Source organism: Chaetomium tenue (genome assembly GCF_020726465.1).
Source record: "Chaetomium tenue strain MPI-SDFR-AT-0079 chromosome Unknown F5144scaffold_3, whole genome shotgun sequence".
Taxonomy (NCBI): domain Eukaryota; kingdom Fungi; phylum Ascomycota; class Sordariomycetes; order Sordariales; family Chaetomiaceae; genus Chaetomium; species Chaetomium tenue.
The window spans coordinates 2085649-2106295 of NW_027117331.1; the positions used below are offsets into that span (position 1 = coordinate 2085649).

Below are 20647 nucleotides of genomic sequence, written 5' to 3' on the forward strand. Positions count from 1 at the left end.
CCGCCTAAACTGAAATTTATGGCACCTCAAACTTCAGGGTTGTTAGTGGCTCAGAGGCGCTGAAGCTCAATGCTCCTTGGCGCATCCATTTTTCCGACTATACTTGGCGGTGAGCCGAACTAGTCGTTGGGTTGGTGGTTTTTTTCTTCCTTATTCATGGAATGTGTTTGTTGATATTTGGAAGAGAGTACAGTACGTCTTGCAATAGTTATGGGATGGAGGTCTAAGATGATGTGGATCTGGCGAGGCGAGGAGACAAGGGCACGTGACTTTCCACATCATGCCTGTATAACCCTAACCCGCCGCCCACACCTCTTTGGTCCTCGGCCAGATCCCTCCAGTTCAACAATGTACCCTGGTAGTTGTTGAATCTCTTATTGTAGGAGAATTGTCTAAAACGGAATAAAATGGAGTTTTCAAGCTATTGGATTTTTCCCTCCTAACTAACCCTTTTCCTTAGCGCCGTATCCGGCCTTAGACCTTGCCGTACACCTACCTGCTACGGGCCCTCCCCCCCGGCCTGTCGTAGGGGCCGGTAGGGCCGCCTTTAACAGCGTTTGTAAAGGAGATGGGCGTGTATGGATTTGTGTGATTTTAAAGAAAGCGTCGTAATGCGATAAATTCAACTATGCTCAGTTACTGATGGATCTGGCCGAGGAAAAGGGAGGCGCGCAGGTGGCAGGGTTGGGGTCTGGTTTCTATATGAGAATGGAAGTCACATGTCTGTCTGCTCATCAGATCACCCTCCTCACTATAAACCAAAAAGGAAAACAACCGCCAAATCATTCTTCGACAGAAAGAAAGGCCTCATTATTGATGGGATTCACGAGGGATGATAGACCATGATACCTTCACTCTCAACGCTGCCCCAACACCTCAGTCCTTACTGCCCTTGTCACGAGGGTATTCACAATATCGCGCAACTTCGCAAGGTCGCTGCCGGGCACACGGTGCTCCGGCGCTCGGAGCACTACTGCGGACGGCTGCACAAAGGGGCCCACGACACTGTCCTTACCGCGCTCCCCGAGCGCCATCGCCTCAAAAATACGTCTCATGCCGTTGGGTTTCTTCGCCACAAGCAGAGCCTCCCGGGCAAGATCCGCGTCCGCCGAAGTGGACCCCGGCCCGCCTCCAAGGACCTCCAAGGTCCGGAACGTATAAAGGACGAGAGCGGCGAGCCCAGCAGCGTAGGCTGTGGCATAGGAACTCCCCTTCAGCGTTAGATTACCGTCGGCATCTCTCGTCTCCTCGCCCGGGAGGAGAAAGTCGGATTTCTCCAAGAGGTTGCTTTCCGAAACGGCGCCGGAAGGGGTGGAAGAACTGATTTTCATGACGCCATCGAGGCCAACAGGTGCGAACTTGTCCGCCGGGTGGTTGTGGCCCATATCCGGTAGGGATCCAAACAAGGCCGCACGTTCTTTCTGGACGGTCTCGCTGATCAGTGCCTCGAAATCCCCCTTGTGGGAGTCATGGGGCGACTTAGAGTATGTCCAACTCATTGAGATGACGTCTGCACCCTGACTGAGCGCCCAGCGAAGTGCCTTGGTGCACGACGCGACCGTGAATTTCTGGTTGGGTTCATGCTCGCGTGCGTCATCAAGTCGGCCAATGTACAACTCGGCCATGGGGCAAATATCTCGCACGCACGTTGCCATCTGAGTGCCGTGTTCGCATGAGCCCATGAAGTACTCTTGCTGGTCAGCACGAAATGACCATCCGCGCTGCGTCCCGTTGAGGTTGGCCAAGTCGGCACCGTCGTCGAGGATGCCTACCTTGACCCTGGGCTTCTTCTTCTTATCCGGGATAAGACTTTGAATCCACCCCTTGAATCCTAAGAGTTCCTTGATCCATTCTTGTTGCTTGGGCCGAGTCGAGTTTGCCCCCTGGTCAGCCCCCTTGACGGTAGTGGTGCCGCCCTCCTGGCCCGAACCGCCTTTCCTACCGTCATGCATCTTGATGTCATCCGGTCCTAGGCGCGGGCAATGCTTTCTCACCCTAGCTTTAAAGGTTTCCCAGTACCTGACACAATCGTCGTGGTCCTTTGTGTTCTACACCGTACGTTCTTAGCTCTGAGTGCCACATCTTCTCGACGGGGTATAGGTATCGATGAGACGCCATCAAGTAGTGACGACACGATATGGCTACGAACCTTTGCGTGAATTTCAACGTGTACCTCTCTTAGCCCCTTCAATTGGGCAAGACCGGAACGGCAACTCCAGCCTCTAAGAACGGCAACATTTCCGCTCGAGTAGAGGTGGACCTCATGGACGCCGGGGGCCGACTCTGCGATGGTCTCGACACAAATGTCAAATTTTTTCCACTTCCAGACCCCAATCTCGAAATCACGTGTCCCTTCTGGCTTATCGGGCGAGATGCCCCGGAGCGCTTCTCGGATACCAACATTGGTGTGTGGCTCATCGCTGACATCGTCGACTTCCAGAGAAAAGATCTTTTCTACTCCACAGGTGTCCCGGAGCCAATCGAAGATTGAAATATAAGGGTCAAGGGTTTCCGTTAGTGGTGTCATCGTTTCTGCTATGGCGTCTTGTTCACCCTTGGGCTGATATCGTTTCCCCCCCTCGGGTTTCCAGTTTGGCAGTCGCACAAACTCCTGGATAGTTTCCAGCTGGACGTCGGTTCCCGAGTTGTCCTTGATCACGTCGATATATTCTTGGTCAATGATGACGTTGGACTTGCTGCCGAGGTTGAAACAAAGCTTTCTCTCTATAATAAAGTGTTAGACAGAACATCGTTAAGTTATTTGCTCTGAAACTACAACCAATCGACTAGGGCCAATTACCAGAGAAGGGAAGCGGGGATAGACAATCTCAAAATGTTAATGCTCACCAGAATTCTCTTCGTTGTACAAAAGGGATATCTTTCTAGCCCGCATGGTCTTGCTGGTTGGATCGTCATCCTTCAGATATGGGTCGTCATCGAGAGACCCGTTGTAGCCGATGCATTCCCTTTTGATCAGATCCCGCGCTTTCGATATCCACTCCTGCGGCAATAGCGTGCCATCGTTTTCCCAGGTACTGGTAACCGTTTCCAAGTTACCAAGCACATGGTAGACATTGGTTGGCTTTCCGTCTTCTGTTTTGGTACGAGTGAAAATCGAGGCGGGAGATCTTCGCACCAGTGCCTCGATGACCTCAAACACTAGCGGGTAGTTGAGCCGCCTCCCCCCAAAAGCCAACGCCGCATGCTGAAGCAAAGTCATGCCGCCATTGAATGTCGCTTCTGTAAAGATGCTCTGTGGGCACAGCCGTAAAATGGACTCAAAGCTCGGGAACTCGACCAATTGATGATTGTCCTGCCCGTCGTCAAAGCGATTGGTGTCGAGGAGGTACTCGAGAACCAGTTTCGCTCTATCTTCCGGCTTGACAACTTCTGCTAGGCCTTTTGTAAACGCTTCCTCTCGCTCCAGCATAAGCTCGACGTCGATTTGGTCGTGCAGGCACGGCTTATCTAGTTTCGCATCTTGATCATTGCCGTCCATCCTTTGGCCTTCCTGATCATCGGTCGGCGCCGAGGACGGAAGGTCGTTAACATCATTCTCGCCGACCCAGTTCTGCTCTTTAGCAGGGAAGAAACTCCTCAACCCAGGCGAGACCTCCTGCAACGGGCAGCGCTCGCACGGCCGCCCACCCCCAGTCGGCGCTTTGAGCCGTTCCCTTGTTTGCTCGGGTATGACGAGATCAAAGATCATGAAAATAAATGCAGGCAACTCATTCGCTCCTTGAAGAATGGGAATGACTTTTCGATGATCCTTCATGCCAAGGAGCTCCGGCTTGTCGAAGACGAATCGCTGAAGACAGCGTTTCGCTTCAAGGGGAAGTTCGTACGGCATTTTACGGAGTCCATCCACGGTGTTGCTAAACTCGTCAGGGCGACAAAGTTCCAGGATGGCGTGGTGAAGGAAGTTCTCCCCGGTTCTATTGACTCCAAAACGTAACCCTGGTGGTTGCTGGTTGAGGTCTATCGGTGCTACCCCGGGGGTTCTCCAGCTGTCGACAACTTCAGTGTGTACCCGATCAATCTCCTTTTCCTTATACTTCGGGCGCGCGGCCTTAAGGGGGTTGTTTCCATCTCCGTTGCTGACTGATGTGTTGTCATTTGGCCGCTTTTTCCGGATCGATTGATCGATATGGTCTTGCTGGGGAGGGGCTTTCCTCGCGGGGTCCTGCTTTGGTTGCCGTGGAAGATGAATATTTTGCGCTGACTGCGGTGCGCTCAGCGTCATTTTCAAGTTCCAGGACATGAGAGGGGATGATGGTGATGACTGCAACCAATGTCAAAAAGAGGCCGGGGGATTTCGAAATGACTGCTTGATAGAAACTTGCAACAACAACAAGAAGAAAGGGCCGCCCCCGGTTCGTCAAAATTGTGAGAAGCACCTCGGTTCAATCTTGCATTCTTGCCCGATTAAATCTTGACGAGGGCGCTTCCACCAGCGGGGAAGGAGTGGGGGAAGATGCATTTCTGTTTTCGTCAGTTTTCAAAAGGTACATTGGGTAAGCCGAGCATGTACCTCTGAGTACATCTCAATCAAAAAGCTGGCTGCCTCTCCTTCTGGGGTGGTTGGGTTTCAGCCAGCTGAAGGTGATGAGAGGGGGTGGGGGTTCGCAGATGGTATGGTAACACTACCTACATGTCTGTCAGCGTCCGTGAATGCCCAACCGTTGATCCCCGGCGCACTTTGGCGGCAAAGAGGAATAACCTCATGCGTTATTGTTCCAACTTTTCGAAAATCTGTGGCATGCTCGGTTGAATTGTGCTTGAGCGGGAGACTAGGTACAGAGAACCAATTCTTAGCACCTACCTACCTAGGTAGGTACCTAAGGTACCTAGGTAAGGTACCCGGGCACACTAGGTAGCACACAACAATGCACTATATTACATCCCAGAAGCCCATATTGTCGGCGAAGAGTCCCTTCCATGATTCGTGTTGTCTAGAAAGAACGAACGCCGTTTTGGGGTACCAACAAACGCCATGACTACGCCAATTGATGTCGAGGAAGACCCCTTCACGTTTCCGTCTCTACAGCTCAATGTTGAGACGGAGCGCCGTGGCATGCACCAAAAAAACAGCAGTCCCGCCGAAGTTCAACGACCCAACGTGCTCGACGACATCTGCCTAGGCCTGCGTCTCCAGGCCCGTATCGATCGCGTTGTCCATGGCCGCTCAACCAAGGAAGAAGGAGGGGCTCCGACAACTTTGGTGGTTTTCGGCTTCCGGTTTCACGGCCTCAACCGCGAACGTCGCTTCAAGGAGGCAACCATCACCATTGTCTTTGAAGACGAAAAGAAACCAGGGACCAAACGTGACCCAGAGGTCGTAGCCCTCTGGCCAAATGGCGACTTCACCTTGAGCGAGACTCCAGTTCAGGTCGAGAACAAGGATGGGGGCGAGGTGGGTGGTGATGCTGGGGTGCCACTGGGTGGGACGGGAGCCCAGTTAGGGACCCACGCTGTGAGGACATGGGAAAGGACCGAGTCATTCAACCGAACAAACCGGGCGACTCTAACGGGTTCCATTATCTTGGATACCACCCGTCGGGACTGGGGAGATAATAACGCCATGACACTTACGTTGTGTGAAGACGAAAAGGCGGAGTCCAGCATCGTTACCGACCTTCGGGCTGCCGTGCTGTTGGAACGCCAAAACGACACCGACATCTTCACGGCGAAGGTCGACATGAAGGCCAAAGGTCATTTTGCTTACGACATACTCCGCGGCATACGTAATCTATCCCGCTTTTCACCAGCGAACGACCCTGTGCGGTTCAAGCCTGGCGTTCAATACATCCGTCGACGCACCCTGCACCCGGCATTTGAGGCCAAACTTGGTGTCGAAATTGACGAGCAGAAGCTGAGTGTCGATCACCTCGAAAAGGTGGCGGGGGTGTTGGGTAGCACTGTCTTGGCGACCGAGACATCCGCGACATGATGTCCATGACTGGCCAGCGAGAGCCAATGACTGCCATTTAAGTTACCTATTATCAAAGGGTTATCGATTTGGGTTGAGAGATGGATGCTTTTCAGCTGGTCCGAGAAGGTGGGGTGGGGGACTGGAGATTATATTGGGCATTTCATGCAATCACCACCTTGTCGAGGGCGGCAGGGCGGCAAGGGTGGTAGGCTGTACTGTGGTAAAATGTCCTGCCAGAGCCTCGTCGTCCGGGATTAGTGGGACGGTCTGATGGCTGAGGTACCTCCCAGGTACCGCGGGATTGAGCAAGAAATAAATACATGTTGTGTAACTACCTAGGTAGGTAGGTACCTAACTTCCCGCCCATCACATTCACTCGAAGTTTGCGGGATGGGAACGAACATGACTGGAATGGGCGAGAGCCCAACCGCGTCTCCCACCACCTCAACTGCCTTTACTGAAAGTTCTGCCCTGCCACCGACAACCGAGGGAGCCTCAACAAACAAACAGATGACGCGGGACTACATTCCCCATCGGCCAAACCTCATTTTTGCCACCCTGATGATCTGTTCCCCAATTATACAATATGGAAACGCCCGCTTCAACCGACCCAGATGGTGATGCCAACATGAAGATGCTGCTCAAGTATGTGAGCGACGCTGCTGGTTTTCTTCTCTTGACAAAGTACCTAGGTAGCTGATAGGCCAATCTGGCCGGTGTTCAGTATCTTTATGGTCAACTTTCCGACCACATCTGCCAGGGACGGGTTCATCCCCATGGTGGAGATGGTCCAGCACCTTGTGCCAGAGGCGATGGTGACCAAATTCGACTTCCCCGAGCCTTCCTGTACCCGACCCAACCCAAGCGGCTGTGAGCCAGGCTCTGTCTCTAGTGGTTTTGTGTCCGACATCAGCCTCCCTTCGGACTGGATCATCAGCCAAGCTCGTTTACTTCTCGAACTGGTGCGAGATAGGACGTCAAACGGAGCCGCCATTTTACTCTCTGGACATGGACTTGGTGGTATTCTAATCAAGCAGGTAGGCACAGTATATGTATGATGTGAAGATACGAGAATCGTCTGTTGAGTCAATGGTCGTCCTGTCGGGGGGTCCCCCACACAGTCTCACCTTACCACATTTACTCATGTCCTTCAGGTGAAAAATTGAACAAGCCGCTGACAACTGCCCAGGCCATCGCAACAGCAAACAGCAATCCCGAATTCTACCACCTGGCTTCCCAAGTCACATGCCTTGTGTTCTTCAACACCCCTCACGAGCCCACTGGTCATCAACCGTGGGAGGGTGTATTACTCGAACTCATCAAGACAACCTCTTCGACGCGATTGCAGAGAGGGCTTTACGCGGCCGTTTCCGGTCTTGCTCGCCATGTATCCGAGCTTTCCCACGCATTTATCGAGTTTGAGCCCAAGTACCGCATCCGAAACATCGTGTCACAACGTTATCAACAAGAACATGCCAGCCCTGCTGAGCACTTGAACCACGACTTCACCACGAACAGCCTACATACAGTGATCGAATGGCCCGATGCTGGTGAGCTTGGAGATTGTGCCCTTAGTAATATTCCTTGCCTGGAGCTCCTGAGGAAGGTTTTTGCACCGACCTGGCTGGAAGGACTCATCAATGCGGAGACCTCGAATGCGTATTTCAAAGTACTCGAGGTCTTGGCCCCCTCCAACCGCATCCTCTACGAAAACCGAATCGCAAATGCAACCGACATCTCGGAATCCCTAAAGTTCGTGTACGAGTCAGACTTTAGCGGAATTTTCTTTGAGAAGGTTCGGGGGAGCTGTGTGCTCGTCACCGCATCGGAGGGTACTGGCAAGTCGGTCGCGGTGAAACTACTATCACAACATCTGCAGACACAATCATCGCTCGTGGTCATCAACAACTATCCAAAAACATTTGGAAACACCGAAGAGCCCACTGCTCTCTATGAAGTGTTAGTGTCAACACTTCGACAGATCCTATCGCAGAAGCCAAGCCTTTTAACATCCGCCCTTCAAACGATCTTGGTAGAACTTCTCGAACAGAACACCTGGGGTGAGGGGGTGATGGAGAATCTGGTCTCAGTGCTGTTCGCACAGGCTAGAGACGTGGATTTCTTGGTGGTCGTCCACGATTATCAGTCCCGCCTGTGGCCGGACAAGGCTCGCGACTGGTGGCTTCAACTCCCCAAATCTGTTGAACACTCGCATGAACCCCGGGACTCGAGCTCTACGTGTACACTACTCATTAGCCGTAACCAACCGGCGGCAACGGACCCGGAGATCGACCTCGGAGTTGCATGTCACCATATTGATTTGATCAAAAGCCACAGGATCAGAATCAGCGACTTTGTTGGCAGGGAGCTCGTCCGCATCGTTGCCAAGTCTCGCTCAGCGACCTCGGGTCTGCTGCGAGGTCAACAGGGAGTCACCATTCGACAAGTTATTGCTGCCAGGGCCGAAGGGTTTTCCGGTTCCTTCAACGAGATCAGCGGTTATCTCGGCCATCTCTTGCAGTCTTTCACTCTCAACACACAAGGGGCTATCCAAAAGTCTGTGGAGGACAGCCCTAGAACGGCGGACGAATTCTACCGCCAGGCGATATCCCGACTCTCCACGGATGAGACATTGCTCCCTTGGGCAACGGCAACTCTGTCGTGGGCTTTACTTTCTGCGCGACCACTTCAGATCCAGGAGCTCGCATGCGCAGCGGCCATTCGTTTGGATCAGACACTCATTGGCGAGATGGACGGGACGCTGGACATCGAGGCTGACATTACCAATAACCTCGGTGGGCTCCTATGCGTAGAGAATGGATACGTTCGCGTTGCCACTACGACCGCTAGGGAAGCGCTTCGAAAGTACACAGGACCCGGAAGGGTTATGGATCTTATGGGGAACGATAAACTCCTCAAGCATTGCCTGCACTACCTGAAGATGGTGCTCGGCGGCGAATCCGGGTGTCTCGGCGAACACACATTGCTTGACTACGCTGCTCGCTACTGGCCGGCTCACTTCTCTGCGATCGAAAACCCTGACGGCGCACTCTGTGGCGAGGTGGTGAAGTTCTTCCGTGAATCATCGGCAGCCGATCGGTGGTACAGTCTCTATTTTGGCCATTGTTCTCTTCCACCAAACAACAGGCTCGACAGCCCTAGATTGCAACAGGGAGATAAAACCCCTCCACTCAAGCCGCAGGATGGCCTCAAACTGCCACCGGTCGAGATGGCCCGCGATGTCGGACTTCGGCTAGTCGTATCTTATTTACTTGCAGGCGACCATGCTGGCGGCACCCATCGTGTTGTTAATCCCGCTGGCGTAGGCCACCTACATCTCACAGCTAGGCGCGGTGGCTGGGAACGGAAAATAGTCATCGTCGAAGAGACCACGTCAAAACTCTACCTCGAATGTGCCATCGCCGCTGATGATGTGGACGCCGTGGCGACCTTGCTAGCCAGTGAGGACGAGAACGTCAGGCAGACAATCTTGAGCTATCGCCCTCTTCATATCGCGGCACTTGTGGGGAGCCCGCGCATGGTCCAGTTGATCGTCAGCAACGACGACGTTCGGGAGAACCTGGCGAGCGCGGTTGACGAAAAAGGCCGCGGCCCACTTCATCTCGCCGCCATAAATGGTCAGGCCAAGGTCGTTCGCGCTCTCTTGCCGCAAACTGTGCCAGGCACAAGGAGCCCGGAGGGTGACCCCGCGGGGAAGGGGGTGAATCATGGCCCCATCAGTGACCCTGCGGCCAGGGACAAAGACCTCGAGACTCCACTCCACCTTGCGGTAAGGGCTGGAAACATGAGTGCGGCCAGGGTTTTGGTCGAGTTTTTCAGATCCAAAAACGAACCAGTTACATACAAAGATAGATCAGGGCGGACACCCGCGCACCATGCCGTCGAGAGCTGTCCACATCTTCTCAAGGACCTTTTCGCCAGCGAGTCGAAGGAGGAGCTCACCCAAAAGGATGATAATGGCTTGACGCCACTACATCTGGCAGCACGCGGTGGATGCGTCGAAGCGACAGTCATTATCCTGGACATTGCTCGTCGTCAGGACAAGCTTGACGACGTGATGCTGGCTGAGGATATCAAGGGACGTCTGCCGGTACACTACGCGGCTGAGAATGGACATTGCACAACCTTGTCTCTGTTTTTGGAGAACAGGAGTACTCTGAAAGGACTTGAGTCCCGCAGGGATAACCAGGGCTACACTCCCGAGACCCTAGCCGTACAGCGAGGGCATCTCGAGATTCTTAAGATGCTTCACGTTGAAGGAGAGAAATGGGACGCCGTGCTCTTAGCCAAAGCTGCGGCAGCCAACCAGCTGCTGATCGTCGAATACCTTCTCAACGAAGGTGTCTCTCCCGATGGGAGCCCGGGCTCAGGCACAACTCCACTCTGTTTAGCTGCGGCCGGTGGCTTTGTGCAGGTCGTCAGGTCGCTGCTACGTCAAGGAGCGAGGGTGAACCTTACCAACAGCGACCGGCAAGGTCCCCTCTACCTGGCGGTCAAACATAAACAACGAGAGGTGGCCCAAATTCTGCTGGACGACGGTCGCGAACCTCGCAGTAATGCGGACAGTGCCCCCACCAAGGGCTCCGAGGCCGTGATTGTCGATGCTCCCGACTCGTCACGGCTAACAGCGCTCCACGTCGCTGCGTCCAATGGAGAGATATCCCTTGTAAAAATCTTGATAGATCGGGGAGCCGATGTTGAGTCGCGCTCACGGACGAAGCAAATCCCATTGCACCTTGCCGTACAAGCCGGCCAGCTAGAAGCAGCTCAACTGTTGGTCGATGAAAAGAGCGACAGCATGTTCGCAATCGACAACAAATCCAGAACGCCCATAGAGTACGCCATCGAAGGCACCAACTTAGCAATGGTCCGAGTGCTGTTTGAACGAATCAAAGCACAGAATATGGGGGGGCCAGTTGGTATTTCGGATGACCTTTACCCACTCAAAAATCGACGACGTGATGTGGTGGCAGCCATTAAGAACTCTGCGGTGGGGATTGTCGATTTCATGCTGCATTTGTTCCCCGAAATCATGCAACACCAAGACCCAACTAGCGTAGATTCAACGTCTCTCCTCCACATTGCGGCCCAGAATTCAACAGCCGAGACGGTCGCTCTCTTGCTTGAGCTTGGCATGGATGTGAATCTGGTCGGCGATGAGAGGGAAACGCCACTACACGTCGCAGCCGAGCATGGGAATGTAGACGCAATCAAGGCACTGCTGAAGAGAAATCCACATCTGGAGGCCGTTGATGAGGATGGTATGACGCCGCTGTTGACGGCAATATGCCTGTGTGGTAGTAAAGAACGGGTTGGCGAAACATGCAGGCTTCTTCTAGAGGCCAAGGCTTCAACCGACAACTCTGGCAGCCACGGAAAAACTCCATTGTTTGAGGCCTCATATGACGGCCTAGTCAAGGTGGTCGAGGTCTTGCTGGAGTTCGGCGCAGATGTTAACGAGCTCAGTTACTCAGACCTCAAGTGGTCGAGTCTCCATGCAGCTGCAGACAACCCGGATATTTGCAGGCTACTGGTCAGCAAAGGCGCTAATGTCAACTACCAAAAATCGGACCTCTGGACCCCTCTTCATTTGGCCTGCTTGTGGAATTCTGCAGGCGGAATCCAGTTTCTTCTCGAACACAACGCAGACGCCAGTCTCTTGAACGAAGATGGCAATGCTCCACTACATGTTGCCCTAGAGGGCAATCGTGAGCACAGTGTGCGGGCACTTGTCGACTATCACGCGACCAACCCGAGCAGTACAATCGACTTTGAGCTTCCTGGGCGAAATGGGCACCTGCCAATCCACATCGCTGCAAGATCGAGCAGCAAAAATATCATCGGACTCCTTGCACAGCAGGTTGGAAGACTTGGCCTTCAGGCTCAAACTCCAGACGGTTTAACATGCCTTGACATAGCGGTGCGGGTGCCAAATACGGAGGCTGTCGCTATCTTACTGGAGGTAGGCGACTGGGAGCGCAAGGACCTAGTCAGACTCCTCCAACATTCCATTGTGGCCTGGAACTGGAACACCCTCCGTCTCTTGATCGACGACGGGGACTCTTCTTTGCTAGAGGCCATCTCCGTCGAAGGGGATCCGGCGTTCAGCCTGGAAACGATATTCGAGAAGGCGGTCGTCCCTAACCTCTCTGGGTCTGTGCCAATCATGGTCACCTCGCGCCTGTTTTTGGACCAATGCCAAAAGAGAGAAAACGAGGTAACCCCTGAACTCGCTTTTCGCAGCCTCCGTTTTGCTACGGAACTCGACGATCCGACACTATGGGACGAATTGATGGATCTAGGGTTCGGGAGGAAGGTTACAAACGAGATGGTTGATCAAGATGCTTGGACTCTCAATGACCATGTAGTACAATCCAAACACAAGGTTGGGGATCTTAAAGGTGCTGATCCGAGTTTGGGCACACGCGTGGCAACGGCAAAACCCGCCTCCATGATCCTCCCAGAGATTTGGCATGAAGAGGGCATCGATTACGATTCTCTTCTGGAAATCAAGCAGGGAGGTACAGAGATTAGCTTCTCCTGTACGTATCTTTCTTTCAAACTCTATGGCCCCTTTTCTTGACTAGATACCTACCTACTAACCCTCTGATAGATAGTGACCAGGCGGTCTCCCTTCGATCAGCACACGGATTTCCCCCTCGATCGATGGGAGATGTCTACTTCGAGGTCACAATTCAAGGGGAAACAACAGATCCAGACCTCGTCGTCACAATAGGTTTATGTGGAGAATTCTCCAACCTCAAGAACGCCAATCCTGGATGGCCGCAGTCCAAGTGGTCTATTGGATACCACGGAGATGACGGTGGAATCTTTGACGACTCAGGCTCCCCGGTCAATACGGACGGGCCCCGCTTTGGCCCAGGAAACACCGTAGGCTGCGGGATTGACTATGCTAAAAAGCAGTGTTTTTTTACCGTTGATGGACGGGTTGTTTGTAAGTCCTCTATGTCTCCTTGTCTATGTCCCCCCCCAAAGTTACCTTGCATAACGCGTCCGCCTTGTTGAGATGAGACTACCTACTAACTGGTGATGTCGTTAAAGTGAAACGCGAGTCAACTGGCATCTTCCGCAAGGTTTACCCATGTGTAAGTCACCGATATGGGGCGGCAAAGGTCAAGCTCAAGCTCAACTTTGGACCGGGGGGGTTCATGTGGAACAAGGACGATCAACTCAATGTTGTCCCGGACGGGCTCCGTCGGCGGCCAACGGAAGGCCTTGGAGTCTAATACGGTTCTAATTATTGGGTCTGGGCATGTGTGCGTTTACGGTATCTAGCTATTTGGATCCTTGAGTTACGATTATTTCCTTCGCGTCAGTCTTTCACGGGAAGTCTCGTATATTTACATGTATCGTCAGAGGGGAACAGGTTCTGTGTCTGTGGCCTTGGCCGCCCAGGGCGGTGTTAGCACAACGATGTTTACCTACCTATGCAAACAGGGCATCCACGGCGGGAAATAAAAGATGATTTCTCCCATAACCGTCACATGCTGGGGTCCACAAGTTGTTACTTTACACTTTACAGTTAGTTGATGGCCTAAGACCATAAACTTACAGGCGAATTTATCCCCACGGCTGTTTTTTTGATCACACATTCCTCCACACATAGCCCCAACCCTGACAATCATGCAACGTTTTTTCCCTCAGTCAGATCCATCAACTCAATCAAACGCAGTTAAGTCTATCGCATTTGCACCGCTATTCAAAAAGGGTCAAACGCTGCTACGGTTAATTCCTTCGCAAACGCCGTTAAATACCGCCGCACGTGCGAAGAGTCAAATTTAACTAATTGAATTGATGGATCTGAAAAAAAAAGGAGGTACGGTGTTAGGGTTGGGGTTATGTATGAAGGAATGTGTGGGATCAAAATCACAGCCCAAACAGCCGTCTAAAATCTACCCCCCGCCCGGCGCGCCACAAACGAATCAACCCCCCTCTTAGCAGTCTTGTTACGAATCCCAGAATCGCCCGGCACAAACGCAGCCAGATCAATCGCCCAATCCGCCGACCCCCCAAAGTTCAACCCCTTATACCTCGCCCGCCGCCGCTCCTTGGTCTCCTCACTCATATACGCCGCCCACGTATCCGTCATGACCTGCGCCATATCCGAGTCACTCGCCTGATCATACCAAAACACCGCCCCCGGAAACCCCACCCTCTTCAGGTCCTCCAGCTCCGCCTGCGCCACCATCCCTGCCGCGCGCGTACAAAGCCCCGCCACCGGGCCTGCGCCCCCATCACCACCCACATACCGACACATCGGATCCGCCCGACACTCCCGATCCGCCATCTTAAAACTCCGCCCGTAGCTCGCCAGCCCCACCACCAGCTTCGCACTCGGCACCCCCGCCTTGGTCGCCAGCGCCAGCGCCCACTCCGTCTCGGTCCCATTCACATGACTACGCAGACAATCCCCCCCGGGACACCCGCTCTGGCTGTCGCCGCTGCCATAGTCCCAGGCGCCGTGCAGGTCGTACGCCATGTACACGACGTAGTCGACGACGTCGGCCATGGCCGCCAGCGGGTAGCCCTGCAGGTAGAAGAAGGAGGCCGGGGCCGCGAGGGAGATGGTCTTGCCGGCGGGGAGGAGCTGCCGCACGATGCGCAGGAAGGTCAGGTAGCGCGCGCCGTCGCCGGCGGAGCCGCCCAGGTCGACGGCGCCCGGGTATTCCCAGTCGAAGTCGACGCCGTCGAGGTGGTGTTGCTCGACGAGGGCGACGATGCTGCGCGCGAAGGTGAGCCGGTTGGTGTTGGTGACGGTTTCGTGGAAGATGGGCGGGGAGGTGGCGTGGTTGGTGTCGGACCAGCCGCCGAAGGCAAGGATCTTTTTGAAGCCGGTTTGCTTGACGAAGAGTTGGAATTGCTCGGTGGCGCCGGATAGGTCGACGGTGAAGTTGGGGGTGATGCCCGCGAAGGAGAAGTGCACGTGCGAGTAGCCGGATGGGATCTGGTCGGCTCGCATGTTCAGGCACCGCCGCTCGAGGTTGTACGACTGGAAGTAGCCGACTTTGATGAACTCGGCTGGTGGGCTCGGGCTCTTGACGATCGCGGTGCCGCAGTTGGAGATGCAACCCACCTGCCCCTTGGACTTGGGCGGCGTGCAGTACTCAGGGGTAATGCCGCATTGGCCCCAGGTGTTGCACTAGGATAGGGGATATGGTTAGCTTTGATACTCAGGGGGGCAAATCTGCCAGGAAAGGGGAGGACTCACGCAGGCATTCAGGGGGCATGGGTTCAGCGACGCGATCTGGGACCAGTCACTCGGCCGAGGCGTGCCCGAGACCTGGGGGCCGCAGACCGCATTCTCAATAACCGCCGGCATGGGCGGGTCGCCAGTGCTGACGCAGATGACGGCGCCCAAGGGCACAGTGGCGTCGCAGCCATTCCAGCCCCAGGTTTTGCTGTTGAAGGTATCGATGTCGGCGTTCGAGAGCTGGAATTTGGCCCCGATGGCGGAGCAGCCCTCCCCCGGCTGCACCGTGTAGGCGGCGCATGTGCCGTCCGGGTTCGGCTTGGGCTTGAGGTCCGGGAGCGAGCCCTCGGAGCAGCACACGAGCTGCCCGGGCTGGAGCGTGTTGCAGAAGGTCGAGCCCGGGTTGTACTTGTACAGGTCCGCCGTCGAGATGCCGCACCTCGACGCCAGCGCGCCGCACAGGTCGCCCGGCTGGACGGTAACAGTCGAGCATTCGGCGCCCATCTTGTCTAGTTGCTGAGTGGAAAGCTGGTGGTGAGACTCGGCATAGCTGCTGTCAAGACCGCGGCCAGCGGCTCGCCTTTTATGCAACTTCCCAACACATATTCCTCAACATCGTGACTCCTCCCGTCTATGTTGATGATGGATGGTCTTGACCATGGGGTCCAAAGGTCAAGTCTCCGTCCTCACTGGCGTGGTGCCGAGATTGCCGCTGGAACGTCACATCGACTTCACTAGCCTTTGACCTAGGCTGCCTTACCGGTCGCATCGCGTACTGTGTCTAGTCCCATGGGATAGCCCTACGGCCTGCTGAGCCTCAGGTATGGCTCTTGTGTTTAATGAGGTCCGTCGTCGAGTCACACCATCCGCCTCCGGTTGTAAACCGGCTGAAGAGACGACCTGTGTTAGAAGTGACAACAATTTCGTTGGTGGGTATGGTACTATAAGTGCAGACAAACAATACCTATTTGTAAAATATAAATTGAGTATGTGTGGAATATTTTAGGGCACAAAAACCACTTTGTTGAGGCGGTTGTGATGTTCGCATCGCGACTTCGACAGATTCAGGGGTTTGGGTTTTTCTCGATGCAAGGTTCTCGCCATGCCGAATGCTGCTGCACAGTATATTAAGGTTGCATTATTGGGCTGTGGTCGACAGGAGCCAGTGCAGACACGTGCCCGACCGAGCCCGCGGGATAAAGGGATGCCAAAAAGATCGTGTAGAGCGTAGCATTAGGCTCCGAATGGGAGGCAGGTCCGGCGCGGCGGCAAAAGAACAGAAAAAACGAGCGCGTTAAATTTCATCGCTAAGGCATCTCGGTGGCACGGTCGGCCCCATCCACCAGTTACACGGGCGACCACTCCCTTCCTCCCGGCTTGGTATTATACCTAGGCTCCTGTGCTGCTATCACGATCCTCCGTCCTCAACTCGACCGTCGTCGCCTGAAGACAACACGAGCTTACCGGTGCGCTCCCAATGCCACAACTCACACCCAGCGAGTGTGGCTGTCGCTCGTATTAACAGGGCTGAGAGTAGGCACCCGGACTAGGCACTCAATCCTCTCGATATGCAGGAGGGCAAGTGAGCGGATGAGATGACAGACGAGTGTAGCTTCGGTGATTGATCTCAAGCATTGGCATTGAGCTAGATACCATACCATACCATCCATCCCGCCTCGGCATCCTTCTTCCAACGAAACAAAAGGGTATAAGCGTGGAGCTACTCAAGCCAGCAACGACAGAAAATAGCAGAAACAGCCTCGACATGCCCCACCTCATGATGATGACCGAGCCCAAACAAGAAACACACAAGTTATGAACGGCCGCCTCCGCCCGCAAAGCACCAGGCCCCACGGGACGGAGGCAGGCCATCTCCCTCACCCTCACCCTCACCCCCCATCTCCTTGACCGATATCACCATCCCTTCCAATATCCCATCCCATACCATATCTGCCACCCATCCACCCACCCATTCATCACTCCAAAGAGCCCTGGGAGCGAGTAGGAGGGAGTAGTACTACCCCATCCTCACCGCGGCCCCCAACCCACCACCACCACTACCACCACCACCGCCGCCGCCGCCGCCAACAACCTCCTCCACCCTCCTCGGCCTCTCCTCATCATCCATCATCATCCCAAAGCTCTGCTCCCTCGGCGGGTTATGTATCCCCGGAATCCCGGGGTCTCCCGGCACCTGTGCAACCCCTCCCCCACCACTCCCACTCCCACCACTCCCAGTCCCAGCACCATCCCTAGCTGCACCCACAGACACCTCAGTTGCCACCCCTCTCTGCTGCACACGCTTGATGCGCCCCGTCTGCTGGTCAACCCACGACGTGACGCTGCGGAACCGCGCCGGCTGGTCCTCGCTCGTCTCCGTGTAGACCGTCTCGCGCCGGCCGCTAGTGCTACTACTAGCGGTGCTGTCCTGTCGTGTTGGGGCGTTCGTCGAGCTTCCTGCTGATGCTTGGGGTGCTCCGGTTGCTGCTGTTGTTGATGTTGGGTGGGCCGGGTGTGTTGGCCCTTTGGGTTGGGACATCCAGGAGAAGCGGGCTGTGTATTGCGGCTGCGGGAGCTGTGGGGGGTGCTGCTGGGGGCTGTTGGTCGGCGATGAACCGGGGACGGCGGTCGGCGCGGGAGGGGTGATCATCGGGTCTCTGACGATGATGTCGCCGTCTCCGAAGCCGGAGGAGAGGGAGGAGATTTCGCTGATGGTCCGGCTGGGCTGTCGGTAGAGGGGGTTGTAGGGCGCGGTGAATTGTTGGGCGAGGAGGGGTTGGCTGTAGTACGAGGCCGGTGAGACCCCGGAGTGCATGGGGCTCGCTGTGCTCTCGGGTGTCATTATGGTACCGAACTGAGCCGCATTTGTAGAACTGAAGGACCCTTGGGGTTGATGTGAGTATGCCGCCGGTATATTGGTCATAAGCGTGATGTGGGGGCGGTTGGCGGCCGTGTACGTGTCTCTAGGATTGGGTGGCGGCTGGTACATGATGCCGGAGTGCGTTGAGCCATGTCCTGGGAGTATCATAGTCTCCGGGGTACTTTGGGGCCACGGTTGTTGCGGGGGCTGCTGTGTTTGCACCTTCTCCGGCTCATAGAAGCCCTCCCCTCCTGCAAAACCCACACTGCCCGTCTTCTCGCGGTAACTGGGTGGCGGGGATCGGCCTGTCGTCGAGTCCTCCAAATTGCGCCAGCCCCGTCGCCCAAAGAAGGGGAACTTGGAAGTAACTTTTCTCGAAAGTCCACCGCCGCCACCTCCAGCCTGGCTGGCTCTTTTCGACTTCTTCATTGTCCGCCAAACCATCCAGGTAATAAAGCAGACAAGAATAAAGCCACCTGACCGCGTTGTTAGCTTCCAGGAACCGAAACTGCCCGGGAACTGACATTCATCATACCTATTGAACCAACCGAGATCAGGACACGCTCGGCCGTCGGGTTCATACCGGACTGCGCCAACTCAAGTCTATTGCCCGCACCATCCCCGCCTCTGCCGTTTCCATTCGCGATATTATTGTCCATTGGCCCCCCGGTTGGGGGAGAGTTGGGCACCATCGTTGGTAAAGGTCCCGAAGTGGGCGGCTCAGTCCCCAATTCGGCAATCTCGGTTGACCCAGGACCTGCTACATCGCTGACTGGCATTATGGGGATGAATTGGGTAACAGTCGGGTCCGCCTGTTGTAGTGTTAGAGTGTGATGGTAGGGTAGGGCAAGGGCGTGCTTACCTCAGCGGTCGGACTCCCGGTTACAGCAGACTGCAATAGGATTACGCCTTGGTTAAAATCGCTTGATTTTGTTGCCGGGGCTGGCTCGGTCGAGGAAGGGATAGGTTCGGGGGGTGGAGTTGGTTGCGGCGATTCCACTGGTGCTCCTGATGCTGATTCTGATGTCGGTTCTGGTAGTGCTGATTCCGATTCCGATGCTGGTGGTGCCGATTCCGAGGGTAGCTCCGATGATTGTGGTGCTTCAACAGAACCGGACTCTGAACTGGTATTGTCGCCGCCATCATTACCGTCCTTATTCCTCCCAAAGCCTCCCCCTCCCCTATTGTTCCCTCTCCCGCGGTCGCCGTCGCCGAAACGGTTGCCGAAGCCGAAACCATTCCCGCCTCTGCCGTCGCCAAACCTGTTTCTACTCCTATCGCCTCCATCATTGCCGTCACCACCTTTATCGTTGTTGCCATTGCCGTTGCCAAAACGGTTGCCGTCCCCGCCCCCCCTGCCAAAGCCATTGCCAAAGCCGTTGCCGAAACCGTTGCCGTTACCATTGCCGTTGCCAAAGCCGAACCCCCCACCCCCGCCATTATCGTCGCCTTTCTGCCCGCCCCGAAAAGAACCTCCCCCTCTGTCGTTATTATCGTCATTTCCGCCGTTGTTGTTACCAAAGCGGCCGCGCCCACCATCGTTCCCGCCGTCGCCCCCATTATCCTGTCGTCGAGATAGGTTGACTTTCCGCCATAGCCTAGGTCCGCCGCTCAACCAACTTCGTCCGGTAGCCCCTGAGGGGTTGTTTAGTGGTGCCATTCCCTCTCCTTCTGACCCTGGCATCCTCGGGTCATCTGTAGAATGGACACAGCCGGCGTGTTATGGTGCCTGGGGTTTTGCTACGCTAGATATATCATGAGCTGAGATTGGTGTATTTCCGATTCGAGCGTGCCGTCGAGATGGTTATATGTGATGGCTGTGGCCTTGGGCAATGGAAACGGTATTACAAGAATAAATAATCTAGAAAAAACAAACAAAATTGAAGACAGAAAGAAGCCAGAAGAAGAGTGGGTAGCCGGCCCCGTGAAGTGAATAGAAGGAGGGAAGAACAGAAAGAAGGAATAAAAGTCGTGACAAGGGACAAGCCCTGGCCGCCCAGACCTTGCTCGAGCTGGCCAAGTTGCCGAGAAGAGATGCATGAATTGACGGGCCCAAGCTCCCGCCAGCGAGTGCATCAGGGGATCGGATGACTGAGAGAGCCGCCACGAGACAGGGTTAAAGAGAGGACAGGGGTATATGGAATCTGCCATCGCTCCTGGGACTGGATCCACGAGCTGGAGACGCCTCACGGATCTCGGATCCGAGTATCAATCGTCCCGGGGCGGGGGATCACCGCCATGGGGGATGGATGTCCACGATGTCCCAGCACAACTTTTAGGGCCGAGAGGTGGATTTCAAGCCGGATTGGGGTTGAGTGAGAACATCACTGGCTTCCCCGAGTGTTCTTTTTTTGTCTTGTCATCGCAAGCTGTGGTAGGTAGTGAGTCTCTCATGTTGGGGATGCTGGGCATCTCTTCCGCCTTGGTGAGACTTCATCAGCTGTACCCCTATTTGCCAAGCCTCGACAAGCCTCGACAACAACATTAGCTAGACGAAGACCCAGGTTTGGCAGGCGGTCACTGGTGCATGCAGTGCGTGCAGCTGCGGAAGCGCACAGGCCGACGCCAATTGTGACGGTTGAGAAAACCACCAAAGTGCGGTACAGGGGCCAGGGGGTTCGAC

The 20647-nt window shown here is 54.9% G+C and overlaps 5 protein-coding genes across 5 annotated transcripts; 2 read left to right on the forward strand and 3 right to left on the reverse strand.

The window, feature by feature from the left end:
• Positions 1–600: 600 nt before the first annotated feature.
• F5144DRAFT_645563 (peptidase S8/S53 domain-containing protein) lies at positions 601–3850 on the reverse strand (the record flags this gene model as incomplete). Its single annotated transcript, XM_066792876.1, has 3 exons — positions 601–2048; positions 2150–2724; positions 2848–3850. 3 exons carry the CDS (start codon positions 3848–3850, stop codon positions 858–860), a joined length of 2769 nt encoding a protein of 922 aa, XP_066644719.1. The 3' UTR covers positions 601–857.
• Positions 3851–4887: 1037 nt separating this feature from the next.
• Positions 4888–6344, forward strand: F5144DRAFT_567462 (uncharacterized protein). The gene has a single exon (XM_066788596.1). The coding sequence runs from the start codon at positions 4994–4996 to the stop codon at positions 5948–5950; it is 957 nt and encodes a 318-aa protein (XP_066644720.1). The 5' UTR covers positions 4888–4993; the 3' UTR covers positions 5951–6344.
• Positions 6345–6386: 42 nt separating this feature from the next.
• Positions 6387–7716, forward strand: F5144DRAFT_179474 (uncharacterized protein). Its single transcript, XM_066782707.1, has 3 exons — positions 6387–6577; positions 6657–6969; positions 7135–7716. Exons 1-3 carry the CDS (start codon positions 6519–6521, stop codon positions 7426–7428), a joined length of 666 nt encoding a protein of 221 aa, XP_066644721.1. The 5' UTR covers positions 6387–6518; the 3' UTR covers positions 7429–7716.
• A 6143-nt stretch (positions 7717–13859) lies between these two features.
• On the reverse strand, positions 13860–15668 carry F5144DRAFT_486755 (glycoside hydrolase superfamily; the record flags this gene model as incomplete). Its single annotated transcript, XM_066785568.1, has 3 exons — positions 13860–14948; positions 15048–15113; positions 15183–15668. 3 exons carry the CDS (start codon positions 15666–15668, stop codon positions 13860–13862), a joined length of 1641 nt encoding a protein of 546 aa, XP_066644722.1.
• A 1339-nt stretch (positions 15669–17007) lies between these two features.
• F5144DRAFT_179604 (uncharacterized protein) lies at positions 17008–19934 on the reverse strand. The gene is made up of 3 exons (XM_066782708.1): positions 18887–19934; positions 18560–18836; positions 17008–18500 (listed from the first exon to the last, which is right to left on the reverse strand). Exons 1-3 carry the CDS (start codon positions 19706–19708, stop codon positions 17182–17184), a joined length of 2418 nt encoding a protein of 805 aa, XP_066644723.1. The 5' UTR covers positions 19709–19934; the 3' UTR covers positions 17008–17181.
• Positions 19935–20647: the final 713 nt, after the last annotated feature.